The 20,325-nt window shown below is 35.8% G+C and overlaps 1 protein-coding gene across 8 annotated transcripts in view; it reads left to right on the top strand.

Moving 5' to 3' along the window:
* The window catches only part of TTC21B (tetratricopeptide repeat domain 21B), a 98,388-nt gene that overhangs the window by 21,234 nt on the left and 56,829 nt on the right, over positions 1-20,325 (top strand). For all 8 annotated transcript variants that reach the window (XR_451083.2, XR_009009063.1, XR_009009065.1 and 5 more), the window contains 8 exons: positions 154-354; positions 3,817-3,946; positions 8,092-8,249; positions 10,111-10,335; positions 11,934-12,172; positions 13,962-14,034; positions 15,004-15,114; positions 15,855-15,993. Coding sequence is in view for 3 of the 8 variants with exons in the window: in XM_057551467.1 (XP_057407450.1) it covers positions 154-354; positions 3,817-3,946; positions 8,092-8,249; positions 10,111-10,335; positions 11,934-12,172; positions 13,962-14,034; positions 15,004-15,114; positions 15,855-15,993 (1,276 nt within the window). In the remaining 5 variants the exon portion in view is untranslated. The remainder of the gene's footprint in view (positions 1-153; positions 355-3,816; positions 3,947-8,091; positions 8,250-10,110; positions 10,336-11,933; positions 12,173-13,961; positions 14,035-15,003; positions 15,115-15,854; positions 15,994-20,325) is intronic.

Below are 20,325 nucleotides of genomic sequence, written 5' to 3'. Positions count from 1 at the left end.
TAGACTTAAGATTCTAAAAATCCATCCAAGCTAATATTTAAGTTTGAACAAATACTGTACATAAATAGCACTTCATATACTTTTGAAATCTAACTAGAAATAAATGGCTTTATAGCTGCATGGAGTAATTTATGAAAACTACCTATTTTCCAGGAATTAACCTATTTACATGCAGTTCTCGCTATGAAGAAAAATAAACGACAAGAAGAAGTTATTAATTTGTTAAATGATGTCCTAGACACTCATTTTTCACACTTAGAAGATTTACCTCTTGGCATACAGTATTTTGAGAAGTTAAATCCTGATTTCTTGCTAGAAATTATTACAGAATATCTGAATTTCTGTCCATTGCAGGTAAGTAATTCTGGGACTTATTTTCAAGGATGCATTTACATGGTGTTTTATGAAAGTTGCTAATAAATTATGTTCTACATGTTAGACTATAATTGGCATCTTAAAATGGAAGTATTTGTATCTATATTAGGTGAAATAATTTTTAATGAAACTATTTACAGTAATGACTACTATCAACTAATAAATGTGTTGGTTTAAAAACATTCATTTGTAATTCATAAAATCTTAAAATCTTAAATTTAAACAAACTATTAGAGGTCATTTAATTCAGACACCCACCTTGTATTTGAATCTACTCCACAACATCCTCATTAAGTGCCCATCCCATCTCTGGATGCACTCAGAGATGCAGTTCTTATTGTATAACTGTGATTATTAGACTGTATTTCCTATGTTAAGTCAGACTTCTCTTTATATTAAAAAATTCACTCGTTTATTGGTCCTTCTTCTGCTCTGGAGTGACACGGAGCAAGTCCAGTTACTTAGTCTAGGCAAGGACCATTCCTCATTCATAAAACACACCTTCAGATTTTGGAAATTAGTTTTCATGTTCCTCTAAACAATTCCAGGTTTCCAACCATTTCTTTTTTCATGACATAGTTTGAGAAAGCTGGTTGCAAGCCTGAGGATATTTTTCATTTTATCAGTGCCTCATTAAGCTCACTCTTCCAAATATGGATTTGGACTGCAAAACTTAGACTAGATTCTTTGCTCCCTAATTCTGGATGTCCATCTAGCTTCCTTTTTTGTGAATCACATTACATTATTGACCCCTATTGAATTAACTGTTAACTAAAGTCCTTAGATTTGTTATTCACTGTAACTTTGGACCCAAGTGTAGGACTCTACATTTATCCCTGTGAAATTTTCTCTCTCCAGATTTATCCCATAATTCAAGATTACCTTGTCCTTTTGGATCCTGATTGTCATCTGCCTATCTAGCTCTGAGTAGAACTAAGAATGGAGCCCTCTGTTGTATTGCCAGGGAGTTCATTCCAAGTTAATGTGGATCCATTAGTCAACACTCTCATTACAGACAGTAAGCAGATGACTTGACTTTATTATACTTAACTCACAACTTAACACAGGGATATCGTGACGGGCACTAGCAAATAATTTCATTCCTAAAAGCATAGTTTTTAGCCTTCTGTCTGATTTACAGCTTCAGTAACTGTAAATGAACTTCAGTAACTGTTCATGACCTTCCCTTAGGGAACTCGTGCTGCCTTTCATTGATCATCATGTCCTTTTCCAGACTTTCATAACCTTTTTTTTTTTAACTAATCCGTCTGGAATCACACCTGGGATTGATCTCAGTCTCAGTCATGATCTGTTTTCAGTTGCTAATGAGTTGGAAAGCATTTTACAGTACTCATGCAGTGTTTAGATTTCATTCAACAAGTGCTTGTACCAGTGTGTTGCACAGAGCTGGGGAAATAGTTTGTAAAAACAAACTACAACCCTTGCCTTCTTGAAACATGAGTACTAGCAGGAGGAGACATAATATAATTAAGTCAATCATGTAGTATGTTGGAATATCACAGAAGAAAACAACAGGGCAGAGGGGGTAGTAATTTTAGATAAGGTGGTCTGGGTAGGCCTCATTAAGATGGTAAAATTTGAACAAAAACTTGAAGGTCGTGGGAATATGGTATAGAGTGTTTCAGGCAAAGGGAGCCGTTGTGCAGGTGGCCCAAAGGGACACAGGGATGCGTGTGCCCAGGACAGAGTGAGGAGTTGGGGAGTGGTCACCGCGAGGCCTCAGCACAGAGACCAGTGTGGTAACTTCTGTGGCTTCAGTTCTGAGTACAGTGGGGAGCCACTAGAAGGCTTCCAGCACGATCCAGTTCAGCATTTTAAAAGGAGCCTTCTGGCAGCTGTGCCGAGAGTAAACTGTACAAGGAGCAAGAAATAACGTGTTGAATGGTAGTTGGGTCCCTAGTCCACAGACATCCTATTTTTCCATAATATAACCTTCATCAGCATGATAGAATCTGATTAGCATTTAAAATGCTGTTTTCGTGGGGAAATATCAGAAAGGCAGACTTGTCTCTCCAGCTCCGTTTCTACTTTGGCCCTTTTATATATATATACTTTCTAAAATCAAACATATTATCTTAGAGGTTGTCCATGTAAGTCCTGGTTTTTTTCTATGATTCTCTGTGAAATTACAGTAAAAAACAATGGTTGTTTTCAATGAGTAATTCTTAGCAATTGGCAGAGAACATTATCAGAACTTCACCCTTTTACCTATGCTTTCATTATTTCCAGTTACACTGAAGAAATAAATGTTTTAAGAATATACTCTGTACCCATTACTGTGTGAAGAAGTTTTAAAAGTCTGGTCTTCGAGACACATAAAGACCCTTAGCCCTATAAAAGAGGCAAAACTAAATATGAAACTACTATAGAACTGTATAAGACAAAGAATGCTGAATTATTACGTAGATTATAAGTGCCTTAGAAATTTCAAGAAGTTGAAGTATTCTAGGCACCAATAGTTTTATACTCTGAAAATCCTTGTGAGCACCCATTTTTTTGGTGCCTCAACATAGTGAGAAGATAACCACACTTTCTTGTTAGTAACAATGGCTCTTCGTAGGAGTGACGGTCAGTAACAGGCGGTGCTCCAGTTAAGAATCTGTGTATGTGGAGTGTAAGATTGGGGGGATGGGAGGATCATCCTTCAGATAAAGGAAGGAGCATTAGTAAGGCAAAGCAGGGAGAATGAACATTTGATATTTAAACTCTAATATCACATTTCTAAGTTGTGAGTGAATAACCACTGGATAAAGATGGGTTGAATAGACAGCCATTAAAAGAATAAAAAAGTGGTCTAGTACTGCTTTAGTTATCGTATTCACTATTAATAAAAAGAGAAAAAAAATTTGAGGGCCTACAACATGCCAGGCGGAAAAGTGGGGAATATGAAGGTATGAGACATTTGGTGTAGTATACATGAGTGTTCAACCTTCGGATTTTTACTAGAATGATGAAATCTGAATTCTCTAAAAACTGACCTTACAGTATTCTAGGGGGTGGTGCAAGTTACTCAACTGAGTAAATCACAAGGCAGGTTTAGAGTTAGAACTCACATTGCCTTGACTCTGAATTCCAGCAAGAAACTCTACCTCTCGTTATCATTCCTTTGAACAGATACGTTTTCTTGATAAAGTTTTTAAACAGATATGCTCATTTCTTATGTTATCAAATTAGTAACTGTATAATAATTTCACAGTTATTTTGTTGAGCAAAAGCCATCATTTATATAGTCTGTTCATAGATCCCAGGGAGATAAATTAGTATTAGTCCAGTCATAGTAAAACTATTGGGCAACAAATAGAATAAGAGAAATTTTAGAAAAATATGTGATTTTTGCTCTTCACATTACAATTAATATGTGTTTATTTTTAGCTAAATACTATTATAAACCTATAAAAAATGATCTGCTGATTTGTTTAGCCTGCAAGTCCTGGGCAACCTCTTTCTCCACTTCTCAGACGTTGTACCTCAATCCTGGAGACTATAGTAAGAACTGTTCCCGGTCTTCTGCAAGCTGTCTTCCTAATAGCAAAAGTGAAATATTTGTCAGGTAAGGTACACATTAAAATCTTAAAATAACCTTTATATTCTGATGTTGATAAGAACTAGTATAAATAAACTAAGCACTCCTCGTATGAATAGTCACGTAAGATAGTCACATAGAGTAGTCTTCATAGAATAGTCACATAAAATGCACATTTTACGTGTTCACAGATGAGTAATTTTTATCCAAAATAAAACTGCATAACTTTCTTTACTATTTAATTCTTTAAAAAAATTACTATAAACTTCTGTGGTTCAAGTGAATTTCTGGGAAAATACAGTTCTACCACTTAGAAAAAGTCCATCAGATGGTACTAGGTCCTGGCAGTATAATTTATAGTCTTTAATCTCTCCTTTGAACAGAGTATAATTTATAATTTTTGACTCATTGGCATGACCAAATGTGATGTTCACCAGGTTTCAGGCCCTTAAGAAATTCATTGATTAATTCCTATTTAGTTTCTGTGATTGGTTATACATAGCTTTAAAAAAATATCCTGTTATAACCTTAGATTTTTAGGACACAAACATATGTATGACAATATATATAAAAATAGACCATCATATGGTACTTATGTATGTATCTTTGCTGGCTGAATGCTATGCAAAGTAAGTTAAGTTTGTAAAGTCCTACAGGACAGAAACCAACTTCAAGGTGTTCATTATCGTTAACAGTTACTTCTTGTACATAATGGAACGAGTGAAGAGTTTGACCTTACTAATTTTTTGGATTTCAGTTTTAACTGTTTTTTTGGGTTTTTAAAAAATAAATTTATTTATTTATTTATTTTTGGCTGCGTTGGGTCTTCGCTGCTGCGCACGGGCTTTCTCTAGTTGCAGCGAGCGGGGGCTACTCTTCGTTGCAACGCACAGGCTTCTCATTGCGGTGGCTTCTCTTGTTGCGGAGCACGGGCTCTAGGCCCGCGGGCTTCAGTAGTTGTGGCATGCGGGCTTAGTTGCTCCGCGGCATGTGGGATCTTCCTGCACCAGGGCTCGAACCCGTGTCCCCTGCATTGGCAGGCAGATTCTTAACCACTGTGTCACCAGGGAAGTCCCTTTAACTGTTTTAAAAAGAGAACCAAATAATCACAAAAGCTTGTTTCACCTCTGAAATACTCTAGTTGTAAGAAGTGACTCTCTAATACCTTCTTCTGATTGAGTTCTATTGAGCCACATTATATTTCTACTTTCTTCCCAATTAGAACCGGTATCACCTACTAGGTGATCAAACTGGGACTTTGAGTTCTGTGATTAATTTAGTAAACACTCATTATTTATTTTGAATTTTGATATAAATCAGTTTCAATATAGCAATGGTTAATTGCCAAAGTCTTAGGAGGGAAAGTCTTGTATATTAACCCCATTTTTAAAAAGAGCAGCCTGAAATAATGTGAAACAGTGGTGGCACGTGTCTAAATAGCAGTATTCTTGCTACATTGCCAACTGCAGTGACTTCTGGCACCAACTACCTGGAGTTGGACTAAACTTCACAGGTTAAGGGCACAATTCTCCATCATACTGCCCTCATTTTAGATAGCAGCCACAAGTTCAGGGGTTCCCAGGGCCTCCTGCACTTCTGACTACCTTGCTACTAATTTAAGGGTTCTTATGATTCCCTTCAGGTTCGATAATTCACTGGAAAGACTCACAGAACTCAGGAAAGCACTATATCTAGGATTAGAGTGTTATGATAGCAAACTGAAATTTGAAAGTCATCCGAACCAGCAAAAGGAAGAGATGCACAGGGTGAGGTCTGGGAGGGTCCCAGATGTGAAGCTTCCATTGTCCTCTCCCTGTGGAGTCAGGACACATCAACTTTCTGACACATCAATGTATGATGACACCTGTGGAACATTAGCAACCAAGAGAGCTCACCCAAGGTTCAGTATCCAGAGTTTTATTACATAGACATGGACTGAATCTTTGGCCATGTGGTTGAAGTCAGTCTCCAGCTCCCCTCTCCCTAGGTTAGGCTGGTATAGGTGGCTCAAAGCCCTACCCTTCTATTCACAGGGTTGGTCTTTCTGGCATGGCCAGCCACCATCCTGAGTCACATCATTAGCATAAGCTCTCAGGGCCCACCATGAATAACAAAGATTCTCCTATTGCTTGGGAAATTCCAAGATTTAGAGACTGTCTCCTGGGAACTGTCTCCCTGTCTCCCTGGGATAAAGGCCAGCCAAATTATTACATAGGACCTGACAAAGGCAGAACTGCAGGACAGAAATTTGTTCCATTTTTCTCTCAAGAGAAATTGGGCTGCTCTTAGATAAGAATGTGATATCGATGTGATCTTTGTTTGTTTTTGTTTTTGTTTTTTTTTTTTTTAAATTTTATTTATTATTTATTTATTTATTTATTTTTGGCTGTGCTGGGTCTTCCGTTCGTGCGAGGGCTTTCTCTAGTTGCGGCAAGTGGGGGCCACTCTTCATCGCGGTGCGGGGACCGCTCTTCATCGCGGTGCGCGGGCCTTTCACTATCGCGGCCCCTCCCGTTGCGGGGCACAGGCTCCAGACGCGCAGGCTCAGCAATTGTGGCTCACGGGCCCAGCCGCTCCGCGGCATGTGGGATCCTCCCAGACCAGGGCTTGAACCCGTGTCCCCTGCATTAGCAGGCAGATTCTCAACCACTGCGCCACCAGGGAAGCCCCTGATCTTTGTTTTTATGGCCTGTTTTTTCCCAACAGTGATGACCCGTTTCTCCATTTTGAAATACTTAGTGGCCTCCTGAAGCTAACCGGACATATTCTTCCTCCTTATCTTTAGAAGAAACAAAAAAGATTATGATTTCAGTTATTCATACAGTCCTCATTTTTTTTTGCAGTCTCTTATTTGCAAACCCTAATTCTTTTCTATGTACTCTCTCCACTTAGTAATAACCTCTTTTTTCAAGTTATCTCCTTAATCCTCGTCCTTCCTAAAAGAATATGGGGGTGGTAATTTGCATGCAAATTTATTATGCTTAATCTTCCCTTCTTTTTTTGTCTGCACAGTTCTGAGTGTTGGATTGCATCACAGTGAAAAAGAATCTAATGTTTATTATGCTTGATGGTTAACTGACAAATTTAGACACTGTATTTAATAAGTTATTGTGCTACCCCAGCTAAATTATTGTTCATTAATCCTCTGTCTCTAAGAAAGTGTTTTCTGTTTAAATGGATTTCTGTTAGAAGAAAGTTGAGCATTTGGGAACTGAAGGCCTGACTGTTAGCCTTACTTTGTCTGTTAAGGTGTCAGGTAAGGTTACAGAGAGTAATTGAACGTATACCTTAGCAGAGTTAACATGGGGAGCTGGCCTAGCTACACCTACTTAAGGCCAGGTTATGAGACAGCTAAATGCAAATCAGTGTGGGTGACATCACGAAACTTCTAGCACCTAGAGTCTGTGCTGTTGTTTCTCTGAAGAGCCTCTTCTACCTTATCTGTCAGCCCAAGGTAGATTCCAATATTCTGTTCACTTTCATCTTGATCATTTCCTTCTATTTTAAGATTCCCAGATGTACTTACTAACCTATAATGGAATATAATCTGCAAAAATGCTGAATCATTACGCTGTACACCTGAAACTAACGCAGTATTGTAAACCAACTACAATAAAAGAAAAAGACTTCCAGATGTCCAATACCTGTGGTTCCAAAACATTTGATATTTCAGTTAGTATTTAAAGGCATTTTAAATCTGTAACTCACATTTCTAAACCCCTGGAATATATCCTTATTCCTTTTTTGGTTATTTTTTGTACAGTAGTAAAATTTCTAGCCTAGATGTGGCACTATAACATTCTGTTTAAATTTCTATGTCTTAACATAACTTATTTTAATGAAATTGTAAATTAAAAAAATTTTTTTGACAGGGAAAATACAGGTACATTTAAAGGGCTCTCAGTTACAGTGGTGATGGATTCAGATTTTTTCACATACTTTTCCTGATTTGCTCCTGATGACCAAGGTATGGTCTGGCTTTAGGTGTATTCTTTCATGCGTATTAGAAAGAAACTGACTAGTGCAGGTAGAGGTTAAGCTAAGGCCTTATGAACAGAGAACTTTCAAGTTCAAACACCAGAACTATCCATAGACTAAATACTTTTCTCCGTGTTCTCTCAGGTTTCCTCTTGATCATTTTGTATTATAATAGTGCTTTGTTTCCTCATTAGGTGATACTGAAGCAGCTTATAATAATCTGCAGCATTGCCTAGAACACAGTCCTTCCTATGCAGATGCTCATCTCCTGATGGCTCAGGTTTATTTGTCTCAGGAAAAATTCAAATTGTGTTCTCAGTCTCTTGAACTTTGTCTGAGCTATAATTTTAAGGTAAGTGTTCCAGACTCAAGTGGATGAGACATATCGCCCTCCTTGAACCTTTAGCGAATGTTTACATATTCAACTATTTTGTTTTTTAGCCTGTAATATTTTGCTAATAAATGCATTTTTAATGGAAAATATTTTGAACTCATTAGCAGTAGGAGAAAAAAATGGATGCAACTGTGGTGTAGTTACACAACTATATGGACTTGGCAACAAAAGACCTGGAGATAGTGTCTGGTCTTTTCACCTGTTTCTCTCTGAAGCTCAGTTTTCTTTTCTAGAAAACTTATAATACCCTACAATTATAGTGAACATTAAATGCAATGTGAATATGTAGAGATGATTTTAGACTGTAGAGCATTGTGCCAAATATTTTTATGTATAAGGATTTTATTTTATTGCCTGTTTCTTTCTTGGACCTTGGTTTTTAATAACTTCTTTTTAGATACATCATCAGAGAACAGCTAGTCATTTTGAAAGTTGGTATGTGGTTTGAGGATATAAACACACTAGATTTCTATCCAAGATATTCAGTGTGAACATGTCATATTCCTGAGCATTACGGAAAATCCTAGGTCCAGTGGCTTCCTGAGCAACCTGGAGTCAAGGAGGAGCCTCTCAGACTTCTGCTTTGGTTGGCAGTGTCTTGAGCCCTTCTATGTGAGAACCCTTTAGTGCACTGGAGACTTCAAGCTCCAGGCAAGGTTTGCAGAAGATAATGCCTGCTGCTTAGGACGGTAGTTCTCAAGACTGCTGGTGCATTGTGACCCCAGTGCCAGTGCCCCACCCAGTGAATCAGAATCTCTGAGAGAAGAGCGTAAGCATGATTGTTTACACAAGGCCCACAGGTAAACACGATGCCTAGCTACGGCTCAGAACCCAGCATTAGGAGGACTGTAGCCATCCCGGAGGTTAGATGGCTGCCACATCCTCTCATTCTGGACCATCTTCTTCCCTTTGACTCCTTCCTCATCTTTTGTCATTCTCTTTATTTTTTCTGTATATGCTGTTGATAGCCAAAATAAAGACAGGAGATTCATTACTACGTGTTTCGGAGTAGTATCAAAGGGTAAAACCAATGTTTGATTAACGTGTCCTGAAATTTTTAATCTTAAATTATTTATGTATTTATTTATTTACTTTATTTACTTTTGGCTACGTTGGGTCTTTGTTGCTGCGCGCGGGCTTTCTCTAGTTGCAGCAAGGGGGCTACTCTTCGTTGCGGTGCGCGGGCTTCTCATTGCGGTGGCTTCTCTTGTTGCGGAGCATGCGCTCTAGGCACGCGGCCTTGTGACTCGTGGGCTCTAGAGCGCAGGCTCAGTAGTTGTGGCGCACAGGCTCAGTTGCTCTGCGGCATGTGGGATCTTCCTGGACCAGGGCTCGAACCCGTGTCCCCTGCATTGGCAGGTGGATTCTTAACCACTGTGCCACCAGGGAAGCCCTGAAATTTTTAATCTTAAGATTAGAAAATAAAGAAAAGACGAGAAACTGTGTAGAAATCTGATAACTTTATTTCAGTACGAGAAGTCTGAGGTAAAGAAATTCATTTCCTGAAAACTAAAATAATTTCTTAGAATATATTTGCTAGCCTTATAAACTTTATGTGCAATTTCTTTCCTCTCGTGGTAGAAGCATTTAACTTGTTTGTTAACCAGCGGAACACTAGGTAGTGTCAGGTTACCTGAATTCTGATTTAATATAATAAATGATCAGAACATGCGTAAGAGGACAGAAATAGACCTCATGCATACAATCACAGGGTAGACTGTCCTCAAAGATACTATTACTATAACATTTGATGGATTGTAAACTATGTGTTGATGTTGTAAACACTCCAAGGAAGTATTTCTGAATATTATTTTTTCAGGTGAGAGAATATCCTTTATATCATTTGATAAAAGCTCAGTCACAAAAGAAAATGGGAGAAATAGCAGAAGCAATTAAAACCCTGCATATGGCAATGAGTTTACCAGGAATGAGGAGAACTGGAACTTCCTCAAAGTCAAAATACAGAAAAACTGAAGTCGATGCAAGCCATCGTTTATCAGTCTTTCTTGAGTTGGTAGAGGTTCACCGTTTAAATGGAGAACAGGTAGGTCAAGTGTAATTCAATGGCTCAGATCTGAACTTTGTTATTCAAGTATATAGAGTCATAGGAAATGAAAAAGCTAAAATTCACTTGACCAAGTGGTAAAGTTTAGAAAATTTATTCTCATCACTTGGCACCAGATCATGTTACTTTCTATAGCCCCTGAAGTTAGACATAGTTTGTACTGGGATGACTTTATGTACCAGTGTACTTACGTTGGCTACCATGAGATGTAATACTAGATATACACTGTATGTGTAATATAAGTAATAGTATGATGTAATGTGATGTACTGTAGTATGTATTAATATAATGTGTATAATAATATAATGTGTGATTACTTTGGCTATCATGAAATGTAATAATATAATATAGTTATAATTCTGTGAATTCCTAAAAGGGCTCACACACACACACACACACACACACACACACACAGAGAGAGAGATGTACTACTGGAATAAAATCAAAGTACCAATCTGAAATTCTAATAGTTGAGAAAATAAAAGAACCACTGAAATAATACAGCTTTGGTACAGTAATAAGACAATCATGAAATCAAATACTTAAAAAAATACAGATAGATCATAAAATCAAATACTTAAAGAATAATATAGATAGGTAGATGGATAGATAGGTAGAAAGAAGGTAAACAAAAATGTAATTCTGAGAAAAGAATTAGAACCTTGTAGAAAATGAGAACTTAACATCATTTATATATATTTTTTAAGTTGCAGCTGTTGCTAATTAGTTATTTCATATTTCATATTTTAGTGGAAATTAAGAAGGCTGTGTCCAGATACTTGCTGAATCTCAAAGAATTTCCAGTTCACTAATAAATTAATGTAAAATGCACTTAAGAAGAAGAACCAATTCTACTATAGATAGTTGATTCTGAAATGCACTGTTCTTTTCACATTTTAGCGTTTCTTAAATCAGAATGTTTTAAAATCTCTAAAGTTGAGATGAATTAAAATCAATGACATTTTAGATTCATTGAGGTACAGATTTGGAAATTATGAAATATATTCACCTGGGGTATAACAAAAATGACGTCCTAGTGTAGGGGATAACGTAATCTGCTATGTAATGTAGAGCCACCGGGTACAGAGGGTGACTGTGGACTGGATCCCACTGAAGATGCAGTAATGAACATGGCTAAGAATTTAGGCTTTGGAGTCAGGCTGGTTCTATCATTTGTTAACTTCTTAACTGTCTGAATCTCATTTTACTTACTGCAAAGTGGGGGGTAATTATAGTAACTACCTTAGAGGATTTTTGTGAGAATTAAATGGGTTAATATTTACAATGCTGGGTGCAAAGTAAATGTTTATTAAATTATAATAGCAACAAGTCTTATGTAGAAACTGCTGTTGTCCTAGTTATGAGAACACTTTTCAGCTAACAAATATTTATAATGTCATCTTAATTTGGTCTCTGAGTTTAGTTTTAAATTTTTGTACTTTTCAAAAAATCTGTCATTATTTCACAAATATCATAACTGTACTAGCATTTATTGTTCATTCTGTATTAGTAGAAAACCTTAGTTTGTACTGTAATTTGTTGAAATTTTGAATGTTACTTTAATTTCACCTTTACAGCATGAGGCGGCCAAAGTTTTACAAGATGCCATCCATGAATTTTCCGGGACATCTGAAGAGTTGCGTGTCACTATTGCTAACGCAGACCTAGCTCTGGCCCAGGGAGATGTGGAGCGGGCTTTAAGCATGCTTCAGAATGTTACATCTGAGCAGCCTTATTTCATAGAGACCAGAGAAAAAATGGCAGATATATATCTGAAGCACAGAAAAGAGAAGATGTTATATATCACTTGTTACAGGTAAATGGTTCTTTCAACCCATTATATTTTGACAATATTTATCTCCTAAAATTAATCCCCAAATTTCTTTCTTTTAACTGCTTTTCAGATACTTTATAGATCCCTTCCTTAATGTGTTCTTGCTTCCTTCTACTACCACCAAACACAGTCACTCTAACCAAGTTACTCACGCTCCCTAAAATGTAAATCATGGTAATTATGATTTATTTCAACCTGTGGCTTACTTTAGTTTCTCAGCTCTCCTCTCTCATCAGATGTTATTTTTGGACTTTGAAAGAGCTACAATTACATGTATTCTAATAGCTTAAAAGCATTATGTAATGTAACAATTTAGGGGCTATATAGTCACATTCAACACTCAGTATCATAGTTATAGCAGAAGAAAATTATGGCTTAGTATATACCACACTAAGGCATGGATTACAGAAATGGCAGGGGTTTAAAAAGTGTCATACACTGACGCCCTTAGGAGTTACTGGGATACACAAAACACACACACACACGAGATATGGGTGCACACATGCACACACAGGTTGCTCTTACACTTCTCCCCAAACAAAAAGATAAAGATACAAGCACACACTCCATGTGAGAGAAAATTAATGTTTTTATCCTTGAGAATAGTAAAATGCTGATGAATTAAGTCATATTGGTTCATCTATATTTTGTAAATATCAAAGCCCAGAAAGCTGCTCAGATTCTTTGTAGGTACTGAGTGATTCAAAGAAACTGAGCAACGCCCCCTGTATAGATGGATGGACTGGAGTTTCCTAGATTATATTTTCTATGATGTTTCTAAAATATCAGCACTATCATCTCTAATGATATGACAATTTTTTTTCACTCTTCACACCTTTTATATTATTATTTTTTAACATCTTTATTGGAGTATAATTGCTTTACATTGTTGTGTTAGTTTCTGCTGTGTAACAAAGTGAATCAGCTATACATATACTTATATCCCCATATCCCCCCGCTCTTGCATCTCCCTCCCTCCCACCCTCCCTATCCCACCCCTCTAGGTGGTCACAAAGCACCGAGCTGATCTCCCTGTGCTATGCGGCTGCTTCCCGCTAGCTAGCTATTTTACATTTGGCAGTGTATATATGTATGACAGTATTTTAAAATAGGGTTGATGTGTTTGGATGCACTATAGTATAGTAGCTAAAAGCATAGGTTTTTTTTTTCAAGTAGATCTGACACATTAGCTATAGTAAACTCAGCATTATCTATATAATTGTAATTTCTTCTCTGAGTTTTTGGACCAATTAAGTGAGATATTGTACATTAAAGACTTAGCATCACATTATTTGAGCAACCTTGGTATTTTGACCTTTAGCAGTTTACATTTTGCAGGTAAAAAATAAGCAGCAAATGTTGAAGTAGAATATTTTATATTTTTTAAGGTAACTCGTTGTATATGACTTATGCCATGAGTATCAGAGCTGAAGATGCATAGGAGAATGATAAGTGTTTGTCATATTTTGGAACTTCATTCCCACATCATATATTTCTGGATAATGAGAGCTTATATGTTTACTATCTCTCTGTATACTTTTACCTGCATTTCAGGAAATAGAAAAATTTAATGAAAAAAATTGTTGACTTAGCATGAACAATCTGAGTGTGGGTATGGCTGGGGTTTTTAAACAATATTACACTGCTGGATATGAAGAAGGCACTCTGAAGGCTATTAGTTCATTGAAAAAACAAGCTTATCTTTTATTTAATTAGTTTAGAAGAAGAAATTTGTATTCAATATACTAAGTAGAGTTCGTCTGATTTCCAGAGAAATTGCTGAAAGGATGCCCAGCCCTCGTTCTTTTATTCTCCTTGGTGATGCATACATGAATATTCAAGAGGTAAAGTTTCTGATACTACTGAACTTAGATTTAAAAACAAAACAAAAAACAAAAATTCTTCTTTGTGATTAGTGTAACATTCTATTGAAAGGAATTTGGGTTTTTTTCTTCCAGTTTTATTGAGATACAGTTGACATGCAGCACTGTGTAAGTTTAAGGTATAGCATAACTATAGTTTTTGATTTAACTTAAATACATCATGCAATGATTATCACAGTAAGTTCAGTGAATATCCATCATCTTACATAGCTCAAAATTAAAGAAATAGAAAAAAATATTTTTCCCTTGTAATGAGAACTCTCAGGATTTACTTTCAGCAGCTTTCATGTGTAACGTACAGCAGTGTTAATTTTCATGTTGTACATTACATCCCTAATACTTACTTATCTTGTAACTGGAAGCTTGTACCTTTTAACCACCTTCATCCAAATCCCCTCCCCTCATTTTAATAACGTTTACTTAATAGTCAAAGATCCAGTCATCACAATAAAAAGGGAGACAACCATTACAATTAAAAAGTTACAGTTATTTTTCAAATTGAGATCCAGTTATTCAGCACTATCATTTGAAATAGAGATGATACCAGAAGTAAGGTGAGTCACCTTTAAACAAAAGGATGAAAAGAGCAACTGGCTAAGGTGGTGTTTTCTTCAAAGGGAAGCAATCCTCTTACCTCTGGTTCTGGCTTTTATAATGATGCCAGATGAAAAGCTGTCAAGAAGCTGTCTCTAGTTCTCATATGACTATTTATGAGGACATGGACCTAAGTAACATGGGTGGGATTATACTAGTGAGTTACACCTGCACTAGTGATTATCACCTCTCTGAAATTATTAAGGTTTCTGGACTTAGTATGTGCTTTATTAGTAAGTATTCCAAATGTAGACCTTAATTATAGAAGTGTTGCCATTTAATGGGAGCCAGCTAAGCTGTTATTTTATTGCTTCATTTTTTATCTGCCAACATTAGCCTGAAGAAGCCATAGTAGCATATGAGCAAGCATTAAATCAGAACCCAAAGGATGGAACATTGGCAAGCAAAATTGGGAAAGCTCTTGTCAAAACTCACAACTACTCAAAGGTAAATACTTTATATTTTGAAATGTATCTGTTTTAACAAATCTGCAAACCCTGCTCTGTGAAAGATCTTCAGCAAGCACTGTTTGTATCTTAATGGTTGGAAACTCCAAATTTGTCTTTACAAACTGGAATTTGTGTTAAAGACTTTCTCAGTGTCTCAGATTCTTCTCTGCTGCATTTTGCAAAGACTTTTTGGACGCTAAAGTTTACTTCAGGTTTCACCTTACAGCAAAATTCTGCCATGAAATAAATTATGATAAACTTACTGTTGTTACATCTCTTTTATCATATGACAAAGCATAATAGATGTCCTTTCTGTTGAACCAGTTTTGGTAAGCCATGTGCTTTGAGGGTTTTTTTTGTTTTTTTGTTTTTCATTTTTGTTCATTTTGTAGTAAGGATAGTAGATTTTCCTTTAGTTATATTCTTGCCCTATTCCTGGTAACTGTTGAACATATATACAACAGCTAGCAAAGTATTTGCATTCACTAACTTTTGGAATAAAACTGGAAAAAATTTTAACAAAGTACTTTGCTTTAGTTACTTGTAAGAAATGCTAGTTGTCTTGTGTAATATTGGATTCTGTAAGAAAAATGGCACACTTAATCAATAGTGCAAGTCCATGCATAAGCTGCTTTTAGGTTACTTCCAATTGCTTTAAGTCGTAATGTGTGCAGGATCTATGCTTGAATGCCATTCTCATTGCCTTTTTTTCCCCTAACTGAAATGGATTTTGTTTAGGCAATCACTTACTATGAAGCTGCTCTGAAAAATGGACAACAAAATTATCTTTTCTATGACTTGGCTGAGCTCTTATTAAAATTGAAATGGTATGACAAAGCAGAAGAAGTTCTTCAACATGCACTAGCTCATGAACCTGGTATGAAAATCTTTCTTATTTGAAAAAGTATACCTAATATATCTGATTCTTTTTATTTTTATATTAGTATTTGTATTTTTAGTGTATGTGAGGTTGGTTCTTTCATTTGTCAGAATGTCACTCTACTAAAATATTTTAAAAATCTTAAAACAGATTTGTGAAACAGTTTGTGTTATAGAAAACTACTTTCCAAAGTGACATAAAGGAAGTTTCCTGTAGTTTTTTTTTTTTATTTAATTTTTATTTTGTATTAGAGTATAGTTGATTTACAATGTTATATTAGTTTCAGGTGTACAGCAAAGTGATTCAGTTATACATATATATATGTATACATTCTTTTCCCATATGGGTTATTACAGATTACTGAGTGGTGTTCCCTGTGCTATACAATAGGTCCTTGTTGATTATCTATTTTATATATAGTAGTGTGTATTTGTCGATCCCAAACTCCTAATTTATCCCTCCCTCCCACCTTTCCCCTTTCATAACCATAAGTTTGTTTTCAGACTCTGTGAGTCTGTTTCTGTTTTGTAAATAAGTTCATTTGTATCATTTTTTTAGATTCCATATGTAAGTAATATTATGATATTTGTCTTTCTCTGATTTACTTCACTTTATATGATAATCTCTAGGTCCATCCATGTTGCTGCAGATGGCATTATTTCATTCTTTTTAATGGCTGAGTAATCTTCCATTGTACATACGTACCACATCTTCTTTATCCACTCCTCTGTCGATGAACACTTAGGCTGCTTCCATGTCCTGGCTATTGTAAATAGTGCTGCAGTGAACGTTGGGGTACATGTATCTTTTTGAATTATGGTTTCCTCTGGATATATGCCCAGGAGTGGGATTGCTGGATCATATGGTAGCTCTATTTTTACTTTTTTAAGGGACCTCTATACTGTTCTCCATAGTGGCTGTACCAATTCATATTACCACCAACAATGTAGGAGGGTTCCCTTTTCTCCATGTCCTCTCCAGCATTTATTGTTTGTAGATTTTTTAATGATGGCCCTTCTGACCAGTGTGAGGTGATACCTCATTGTAGTTTTGATTTGCATTTCTCTCATTATTAGCGATGTTGAGCATCTTTTCATGTGCTTTTTTGGCCATCTGTATGTCTTCTTTGGAGAAATGTCTGTTTAGATCTTCTGCCCATTTTTTGATTGGGTTGTTTATGTTTTTGATATTGAGGTTCATCAGCTGTTTGTATACTTTGGTGATGAATCCCTTGTCAGTCACTTCATTTGCAAATATTTTCTCCCATTCTGAAGTGGGTTGTCTTTTCATTTTGTTTATGGTTTCCTTTGCTTTGCAAAAGCTTTTAAGTTTAATTAGGTCCCATTTGTTTATTTTTGTTTTTATTTTCATTACTCTAGGAGGTGGATTGAAAAAAATCCAGCAATGGATGTTGCTGCAATTTATGTCATAGAGTGTTCTGCCTATGTTTTCCTCTAAGAGTTTTATAGTATCCGGTCTTAGGTTTAGGTCTTTAATCCATTTTGAGTTTGTTTTTGTGTATGGTGTTAGAGAATGTTCTAATTTCATTCTTTTTCATGTAGCTGTCTAGTTTTCCCAGCACCACTTATTGAAGAGACTGTCTTTTCTCCATTGTATATCCTTGCCTCCTTTATCATAGATTAATTGACCAGGGGTGTGTCGGTTTGTTTCTGGGCTTTCTATCCTGTTCCATTGATCTATATTTCTGTTTTTGTGCCACTACCATAGTGTTTTGGTTACTGTAGCTTTGTTGGAAGTTTCCTATAAATTGTAACTACAACTGGTGTTTAAACAAGTAAACATTTTTATAATCCTTTTTAAAAGTTGTTTTTTTTAAAAAAATTCAGCATTATTAAAGAGTATAATGTACAAGTCTCCAGTTTCTCCTGTGCATTCTACTTGCCCTGTTCTCAGACCTCCCTAGAGGTAACCATTTTTGTGTTTTAGTGTATATTTTATATATATTTATGTAACTATCTAAGTAATATGCATATTGTTCTTTTCAAAATGCATCATTCTTCCTATTCAGCAATTTTTTTCACATACAATATGTTGCAGATATAGTTTGATGTCAGTACACCCATATTATTCTATCTAATGGACTCACAATATTTTATAACTCTGTAAGCTATTTAACTTTTCCCCAATTAGTTTGTGTTCCAGTCTTTTGATGTTATAAACCATGTTAAAATGAATATCCTTGTATCTCATTCTTTGGTATACACTTGCTTATATTTCTTAAGAGCAAGATGCTATGTTAAAGGGTATATGCACTTAAAATTTAATTGGATACTATCAAATTGCCTTCTGACAAGTTCATACAAATTTACTTTTTAAAGATCTGTACTTTTTAATAAAATCTAGTGCTTGTTCATTGCAAAAATTTGAAGATTACAGAGGTGAATGAAAGTTGTGTCCCTCTCCCACTCTCCAGAGAAAACCACATCCTGATCAATCTCCCTGCCCCTATCTCTCACACACTGTTACATAACACTTTTTTCTACCAAAAAGGAGTCATATTATACCTGTAGGTCTGCAGTATGCATTTTTCATTTAATAGCCTCTCTTCATTTTGGCAAATATAGCGCTTTTAAATTTTTTAACATAGATAGTGTATTTTACTGTATGGCAATATCATAATTTATTTGATGAATCCCCTATCGATAGACATTTAGATAGAAGAAAACATTACTGAGATAGAATCCTTGTTTATATAGCACTGTGTACTCCTAGAATTGAATCTTGCTCCATTGTTTTTTCTTAAGGGTAAAAATGTCCCAACATTATGTAGTATTAATTATAGAGAAAACAAACTTTTAATTTACATTTCTTTGATGATTGGTAAGGTTAGGTATTATATCTATAGATCGTATTTTCACTAGAAACTTTTCATTCATATCCTTTGTCTTAATCCTTTACCTGTTATTCATTAATCTTTTACCTGTTATTCATGTTGCAGATATTTTCTCCCAGGCTGTCCTTTCTTTATCAAATTACTTTATCATTTCATTGGTCAAGTAGAATATTTAATTATCATATATAATACCTACCAGTCTTTTCTCTTTTTGACTTTTGAATTTCTTGTCATGCTCAGAAAAAGCTTCCCTAATCCTAACATTAAAAAAAGTTTTCTTATATTTTTCTGGGGATTTTGTAATTTTAATTTGTATAATGGAGAATTTTAATTTTTATAATGGAGCACTTTAATTCACATACAATTTTTACTATATAGTTTCCCAAATGGATAGCCAATTATATCTCAGTGTCATTTATTGAAATGCCACCTTTATCATATAATAAACTTTTTTATACATATCACTCTGATTCTGGCAATTTTTGTTTTGAGTTCCTTCCTTCTCCTCCCCTCCCCATTTTTATTTTTGCCAATACCATGTTTTCTGTGGTTTTAAAATATGTTTGGATCCATAGATAAGGCAAGCCAACTCTAAATTTTCTAATGTCTAAAATGGTCTTTTAATTTAGCTTTGAAGTTGATGCTTAAATTCTCCTAATTTGAATGCATTTATTAATTCCATAAAAATACTTGCACGAGTCTTGTCAGACCTTGCTTGAAACACTACAGGTGGCCTAAATGTGGATATGCATTTTTTAAAAGGTTGTAGAGGAGGAGAGATTCAAGTAGTATGTTTTACTTATATGGGCATAAGTATATTACATTTATGCAGTATAAATACTTTCATTTAATAATTTGCTGAGCACATCCAATGGTGTACTTAGATGCCTTCATGTGCATTTCATTATATGTTATCAATGCTCACATTAGTTTTTGAGGCAAATAAAATTATCTACATTTTAAAGTTAGCATCTAATACTCAGTTTTCTTGAGTTATTCAGGTTCACCTAGCTGATACAGTAGCCCCGGGGTTCTAAGAAACATCTTAAACTTAGCATGTTTGAAAGTGAATTCCTTATCTGCCTCCCCCGTCTGTTTATGTGCAGCCTTCTCTATCTCAATAACTTCATCCTTCTTTGTAGTTTTGAAGAACCAAAATCCTTGCCTTCACCCTTGTGCTTGTGCATAGGAAATCCTCTTGGTTCTGCCTTCTAGATACATTCAGAATTCTCCTGTGTCTCCTTATTTCCACTGCCGTCACCCTGTCCTAGCTACATCGTCTCTTAGGTGGATTAAAGCAGTAGCCTACACTGGTTTCCCTGTTACCCAATCCTCAACCCCACAGCCGGACACAGTCTTTCCCAACCCAGCAGCACGATTGGACCTTTTAAACAACCAAAGTTCAATCACACCTGCTCAAGCTCCCCCTTGTCTCCCATTTTCTCTGAGTTAACCAGTCTTACGGTGGCTGACAT

Source organism: Balaenoptera acutorostrata, chromosome 8 (assembly GCF_949987535.1).
Source record: "Balaenoptera acutorostrata chromosome 8, mBalAcu1.1, whole genome shotgun sequence".
Taxonomy (NCBI): Eukaryota; Metazoa; Chordata; class Mammalia; order Artiodactyla; family Balaenopteridae; genus Balaenoptera; species Balaenoptera acutorostrata.
Note: the sequence above shows the minus strand (reverse complement) of the source record. Positions and strands in the feature narration are given on the sequence as shown.